General features: G+C 32.3%; 1 protein-coding gene across 1 annotated transcript in view; it reads left to right on the top strand.

Annotated features, from left to right (window-relative positions):
• The window catches only part of LOC118733563 (probable cytochrome P450 313a4), a 193,436-nt gene extending 189,629 nt beyond the window's left edge, over positions 1–3,807 (top strand). Inside the window, exons 7-8 of the mRNA XM_036463007.1 lie at positions 3,144–3,567; positions 3,644–3,807. Of these exons, the coding sequence (XP_036318900.1) occupies positions 3,144–3,567; positions 3,644–3,807 (588 nt within the window). The remainder of the gene's footprint in view (positions 1–3,143; positions 3,568–3,643) is intronic.
• The last annotated feature ends 4,341 nt before the right edge of the window (positions 3,808–8,148 follow it).

Raw genomic sequence — 8,148 nt, 5'->3', positions numbered from 1 at the left:
TTTTTTGGAAAACTAACCCTTTTAAACTATCTGAAATATATTCATTCATCATACTTGTAACTTTTATGGCACCGAAATTTTCACTGAAATAATAACAGTCCTTTTCTTTTCTCTTGCGTGTCTCAAGTAATTGCTGATTTATAGTTTCGTTTGAGTCAGAATCAAATCCTTGCGTTTCACCAAGCCTCGAATATAATTGTTGTAGAATTTTGGTTGGGCTTTTAATTAATTTTTTAATATACTGCATATGGTTTTCATATTTGAATGCCGAAAAGTTATCTAGCTGCCCATACATTTTGGCGCAATCGGATAAATGTAAAATACAATGAACATTAAAGCTAACCAATTCCTCTCCATAAATAATAGCAAAATATGAAACAAAATCCTCCAAAATTTTTTGAGCCACATTAGCTTCTACCTTGCATGACTTTTCAGATAGTAGTAGTCGAATACCAGAACAGAGCAGTAAGAAATGATAATATAGGTCGTCGGGAATACAATCCTTTAGAATGAATACGCCACTACATAAGAGAATCTGCCTGAATTCGGTGGCTTTCCAGTTCCCTTGAGGTTCGCCCAAATTCTCCATCCAACGGAAATTGTGATACCATGCGAAGTCCTGCCAGTTCTAAAACGCTTTTATGTTTTTTAAAAGCATCACTATGATAACGTAAATCCAATCTCTGTTCAAAAGATGAATCTGACCTTAATTCTTTCAAACCTCTTTCAAAACAAACCCTCTTCAAGTATTTACCCTCCTGGCAACATTTAGGACAGCTATTCTTACCATTGTGGGATTGGACTCCACTGACGAAGGCACGAGCTGACAAATCGCAAGTAAATAACCAAACTTCCAAATTTTTTTCAGTTAGCTCCGAACCAAGCTTGATACCATTTTGCTTTACAAAAATTACCTCATGGCAAAAATCTTTTAAGAAGTCATCGATACAATCTGGCTAGGTCATTCCCGAATAGCAACCAATTGTAAATTCCACAATAAATTCTAAATATTTGAACTTTGGTTTTAATATAGCCACTCCCATTTCTAGAACATTCTTTGATTGAAAAAGTTGTGAAAAAATTTTGTTAACGAAGCGATAGTCTGCCGAAATCCGCAATAAAATCTGCGTTGTGCTAACTTTAGTCTTGCGATTACCACGCCCACTTCTAGGGGTTTGTCGCCTTAAAGAAAAATCTTGCCGCACAAATATTATACTTGGATAGGTATTCTATCGGAATCCGCAATAAAATTTAAATTCTTGCAAAAACTCGATGTATAACACCTCACTAAATATATCTCAATATAAATTTTTGAAAACAAATAACAAAAAATTGTTGATTCTCACAAAATAAACCATCTCGTCATAAAGAAAAATATTTAAAAAATAGTTCTTGAAAAACGCCTATATTTTTGAACCATTCTATTAACAGTTGAACTTTTGAAGTGGATTTGCATAGTGAAAACCCGTAAATTAGGGATTTAAAATTATACAGTCGTAATCCTTGTTTAATGCTCTGTAAAAAACGCGGCCCGAGTTAGAATACGTGAAGTTCAAAATCGTGGCAAGTGCCGATTTCAAAAATAGTAACTTTTTCGATTTTCAGGTAGGTTTTCGATAAGGTTCTAGAGTCTAGACGAATGATTATATATATTACATATATACAAGTCGATTGTATTTATACATATATGTGCAGGCACGACTATAGGGTGCTGGTGTTTCCCCCCAGGGCCGGATTTTTCCTTAAATTTAGTTGGAGGATAAATATTATAATATTATAATTATTATTATATTAAGTATTATAAAATATTATATTAAGTAGGTAAATTTGATTATTTAATATTCACATATCTTTTATGATATCCAATAAATGCGAAAGCGCATGTCATTTCCGTGCTAGTCAAAACAACTGCCAATCAGGCCTAATGTGAAACATAGAACGGTTCCGAAGTCAACACGTGTTGTCTAAATGTTGTGATCGTAATAATTTTCCCATGGTTCATGAAACTTTTTGAGCTCGAAATTGTAGAGTGGCCTTCAAAGAGATTCGAGGTTATTTGCAACAGGGGGAAATCAGAAATCAATAGAAGACGAGTTTCTGGAATACAGCCCATCTGAGCTTAAATGAACGCATTTGACTAAAACAATAAAAACTATTTTTCGCATTCACTTGATCTGTACAAACAGTATAGCAAAACATATTCTCCCTTTAGACGAAGTTATTATATTATACAAAAATGACATTCTCCACATACTACAAAAATATTTGGTATTTTTCAAAAGCACTGAAAAAGTTTGTAGTGATAGCGTTGGAAATCGTTTAAATATTAAAAAAAAAAATTTAGGCCCATGTTTAGTACCGGCCCCGGACGATAATACAAGTTTATATTATTAAATCAAAAAACTAACTAATAAAAATAGCTATAGAGTAATAAGAGTTTATAGTTAATTTTTTTTTAAACCAGATAAAAGTTGGCCGTTATAAGTGGACCAAAGTTGGCTATTGCAGTAGACGACTACGAAATTCCCCACAGGGTATATGTACATAAATATACTGTAACTTTATGGATTTTCAGCCGACATATTCGCATTGAAGAATAGTATAAATTAAACTTGATTTTTTAACATTATTGCTTTAAGTGTCATTAATGCATTAAAAATTGTAAGGACAATTAAAAATTAATTAATTGTTAATTGCTACCACTACAAATAACAATTGGCTAATTCAATCAACAAGATTTTAGTTGTTTTGTGAAAGTTATTAAAACCTAACAATTATAAATGCCTACACTATAGGCCTGGGATGTGGATATGATAGCCATCCACATCCCAGGCCTGTGCCGTATTTTTATTTTAATTTTAAGTAAATTAGTTATTATCAATAAAGTAATTGCAATTAAATTAGTTGCCGTGTGCAATTAACAGTTTAATTGCAATTCATTTAACTGCAGTACGAAATTAAAAGTTTAATTGCAATTACTTTTTTAATCAATTAACAAGACGATTAAAAAATGAATTGATTAACGCCCAACACTGTCTGCTAGTAATATATAAATATTAGTTTCCAGATATCTTTTTAAAACTGTGTATACTATAGATACATATGGACATAAATAAGTATGCATTATTTTTGTATACTTAAAGGCTTTTGAAACATCCGCTAATGGACTTTTTTCCGCACTTCTAATGCTGGCCATGCATCCTTCTGTACAGGAACGACTGTACGAAGAAATCTTAAACGTTTTCTCTGAAAAAGTGTTTTATATGGACTATGAACATGTTGCTAATATGCCGTATTTGGATATGGTTGTTAATGAGACCTTGCGCCTAATGCCACCGATACCAATAATTGGAAGACACGTTGTACAAAATACAACACTTAGTAACGGATTGGAGCTACCAAAGGGATTTTCGATTTTAATTTCAATTTTTGATGTACATCGTAGAACTGATCTTTGGGGTCCAAATGCACACAAATTCAACCCAGACAATTTTCTCCCAGGAAATTTAAAGGGAAAGCACCCGTACGCTTACATCCCTTTTTCGAAAGGAATTCGCAATTGTATCGGTAAGCAATTGTCCATTCATGATTATTACCTGTACATATGTATGCATATATATATACAAATGCGTTTTATTTTCAGGATGGAAATACGCTCTTATTGCAATTAAGGTACTCTTGACAGGATTTGTTCGGAATTTTTCGTTTTCCACTTCAACGAAATTGGAAGAATTGAAGTTTTCTAATAACATATCTCTTAAATATACCCATGAACCTAAGTTGGTTTTGAAACATCGTAAAATTTAATGAAACACATATGTATGTATATACTTAATTAACAGCACATATGTAGATATGTATGTACCTACGTGTGCTATATGTATATCTTCAAAAGTGACCCAAATCAAAATTACTCGTTTGTCAGAAAATGCGAAAAACTATTTCTTAATACTTGCCAATCATATGGGCAAGGGAGACTTTACCTTAGGGTTTTTCAACAAATTTTAACAAAAAATTGCTCTAGCTATTGTTGAAAGGTAAATAAAAGTTATGTGTACATTTTTAGCGCATAATTTCGAAAATGCCAAATTTTGAATTGTGTCACTTTTGAAGATCGTGCGGGATATGTACGGGCTGGCCCTAATCAACTAGGCGCACCGGACGAATCATGCGTGGTGCCCTTTCATACATACATACATATATGATATTTGATAATAAAACAAATTATTTTGAATTCTGTGCCATATTTTTATTGAACCAATACCATTAATAGGGTTCCATATACATGAAGAACAGTGTTGCTAAAAGTTTTTATATTGAAGTGAAATCACAATACATCTACAAAATTTATGTGTACACTGAGATATTTTTTTGATTTAAATGAAGCAAAAAGGTTCAAGTTTATTTTTATTTGACGATTAGTGAATGAAAATTGTTAACAATGTGAGTATTAACATATATGTGGAATAACACATTGCGTTAAGAAATGATAGCGAGTGGCTGAAAAGTTCCAAGATTTAGTGGGAGGAATCCTTGCATATATTTATATCATATTGCAAGCTCAAAGTTAACATTTTCCTTGGGACACTCCTCGCTTATAAAGGTCCCACTTTAAAGCGTTAATAATGATAGCACCATTGAAGCAATATGCAATACAATTTAATGAGGCTTTGGAGTTTCTCCAACCTTAGATTATAATGTAATTTTTTTTTTACGTGCGAAGTTTGCCGGGCGTTTGTTAATATTTTCCCTCAAAGTCGCTAAATTTCTATTTTTGCAATCCGACTTTATAAAAATGTCTGCAATTCCTATCAACTTTACGCGATGTGATGCTCCCAGTGATTTATATTAAATTTAGATTGGAAATCAATCATTTTCCATATCCCCTTTGAAATTTTCCAAAAAGTTTTGGTGGCAAGTTACAAAAATGGCGTTGGAAGTAATATTCCGTCATTCGTTTAATAATTACAAAGCACAACATACACTACGCTTTGCACCGCGTTTCCACACTTTAATGAACGCCATTTGTTTTTTTTTTTATATAAATTTCGTGCTCAATTTCAGAATATACGAATATTAAATCAATTTATAATATAAATTTTTTTCGGTGCTGACATATTTTTTATTGTTTTTTTTTCATTCAGAAACAAATCTGTAAATTTGTACATTTTACTGTGTAAATTTGTATACATATGTGCCTATACTTCAGGGCAAAACAAAAACAAATTGTGCTACAAGTGATTATGGAGTGAGCAGCTCTGATGTAAAAGTAAAAACTATTAAAACATAATTTTTCTTGGTTACGTTAAAGTACGTTTATAATCGTCGTTGAACATCCTGCGTACAATGAAACCACAATATTTAACAATGCCAATTGCATTGTAGAGTTCTAACTTATCATGTTGAGACAAAAATTCGATTGTGGCACATTCATAATTCTGGCTCACAACTGAAAGTATAAACGGAACAGTTACTACCAACGTGACATACTTTTATACGTAAACTACATATTTGCAAATACAAATAATTAGGGAGTTCAAAAAGTGTTGTACATATACTATCGTTTATTGCATATCGTAAACTTTAAACTGCTAAAACTGCATTTATTATGAAATTTCGAACCGTTAAAAATAGTTGGTTGTGATACAAGTCCGCTTACCATTTAGTTAGCAGTTAAACGCTTTACGACATACGATAATATGACACTTACGACAACTTGTGAACCACCTAAATGTGTAATACCGAGCTCACTGTTTATTCGACGGTGAACCATTCTTTTTCAAATTGCCTTATTATATAAAGAAAATAAAGAAAACTGAAAAAGAAAATAAAGCTATAAATGGCGACTTCTTTCGCTTATTTGCATATAATACCACTAATCAATACTAAGTTATATTACGTTCTCATTCAGCCATTAACTCGAGTTTAACGTTTTGAGTTTATGAACAACTGTCAAGCGTTCACATTGGGGTGTTTAAGAAACTCAGAGTTCAATTTGACATTTTTATACCCGAGCGCACTTGTGCACAAGGGTATATTAACTTTGTTCACATAACGGTTGTTTGTAACAGCCAAAACGAATCGAGATAGATATAGACAAATGTATATGTACATAAATGCTCAGAATGAATAGAGAAGTCGATTAAGGCATGTCTGTCTGTCCGTCCGTCCGTGTACAAGATAACTCGAGCAAAAATTGAGATATCTCAACGAAATTTGGTATGTAGGTTTCCATTTATCCAAGGTAGGTTGGTATTGAAAATGGGCGAAATCGGACTGTAACCACGCCAACTTTCCATATAACGGTAATTTTCAGAAATACGAAAACTGCGATATTTTAGTAACTACTGAAGATTATTCACTCAAAATTGATTTTAACAATAAATTTTAGACGAGAAATAATAATATTATAAATTTTTGGAAAATGGGCATAGCCACGCCCACTTATAGTTACATTTGTATATCTTGGTAACCGCCGCACCAATTTCTTCCAAGCTTGGCACAGTTGTTGGCCTTGGTACACCATATCACATGGCCAAACTATTTTTAAAATCGCTCAATAACCACGCCTACTTTACATATAACGGTAATTTTCAGAAATACGAAAACTGCGATATTTTAGTAACTACTGGAGATTATTAACTCAAAATTTATATTTACAATAATTCTTAGACGAAAAATAAGAATATTATAAATTTTTGGAAAATGGGCGTAGCCACGCCCACTTATGGTTACATGTGTATATCTTGGTAACCGCTGCTCCAATTTCTTCCAAACTTGGCACAGTTGTTGGCCTTCGCACACATACCAAATGGCCGAAAGTTTTTAAAATCGGACAATAACCACGCCCACGTCCCATATAAGGGTAATTTAGACAAATACAAAATCTTCGATAAATCAGTAAATATTAAAGTTAATTTATTCAAAATTTACGCTTGCAACAACTCTTTACCAAGAAATACGTTTATGATAAAATTTTGGAAAATGGGCGTGGCACCGCCCACTTATTATCACATATATGTATCTCGGTAACCGTTCTACCAATTTGTACCAAACTCGGTACCGTTATTGTGCTTGCCACATAAAAGCAAAGCGTTAAAAGTTATTGAAATCGGACTAAAATTACGGCGCTTTTCATATAACGGTAAATTTCAGAAATGCTTGAAACTTCAATATTTCGAAATTTAAGGACGCTAACTTGCTTAAAATTGATACACCCCGGCTTACCATGTATCGGTAGCTTTCGGAAAGGTGAAAAACATATATTTAATACTTGCGCCGGATATCTAATGTTGGGCTCCGCCCGAACTTAGACTTTCTTACTTGTTTTGTTTACTTTTTCTTAGTCTCATTTAGTCTGTTCCCGTACTACAGGATTTAACACACACACAAATAAGTCTAGAATACCAACCGTTTAGCTATAAAAAAAAAACAAGAAATGAGGATCGATAAAACTTTTTACGCGAATTTCAACCATACCAAAATTATTTGGTGCAAATAAAAACCAAAGCCAATAAAAGGGGTTAAAGTTCAACTGATCTATTTTTTTTTCTGTTTAATATCTCGGAAACTAATTAACCGATTAAAAAATTATTGATGATAATTTCAACATAATTTAAATACCTTTTATGCGACGTATATACTATAACCAGTTTTAAAACTAATTTTATATAAACGCCATTTAAAAAAAATTTATTTTGTTTTTTAGTATTTCCGGACTAAAAATATAAAAAAAGCATATAAATTATATACATACACGAAAGACAAATTAATTACCTTTATTTTGATGTCATTAGTTTTTTTAATAGGTTATGTTGTTCAGAAGATATTAATATTAAAAAGAAATAAGAAAATTTAACACACGCACAAAAAATTCTATCGAGACACATTTTTGGTTTTTGCATCGCGAGATTGTTGATATTCTAGACTTATGTGCACAGAACGACCTTGGACTAATTCTCATTAAATCCTGCAGTACGGGAACAGAGTAACTGTCGGAAAGTTGGTTTCAGTTAGGATTATCAAAGACACAAACCAAATAGGGTCAAAAAATGGGTTGCATTCGCATAAACTCCAAATAAAAGTGGCGTTTAAGGAGAGTTTAACGAAATTTGTTGTATGGTAAAATCCGAGTTTATGAAAAGAGTT

Source organism: Rhagoletis pomonella, unplaced genomic scaffold (genome assembly GCF_013731165.1).
Source record: "Rhagoletis pomonella isolate Grant_MI unplaced genomic scaffold, Rhpom_1.0 Rhpom_scaffold_00001, whole genome shotgun sequence".
Classification (NCBI taxonomy): Eukaryota; Metazoa; Arthropoda; class Insecta; order Diptera; family Tephritidae; genus Rhagoletis; species Rhagoletis pomonella.
Note: the sequence above shows the minus strand (reverse complement) of the source record. Positions and strands in the feature narration are given on the sequence as shown.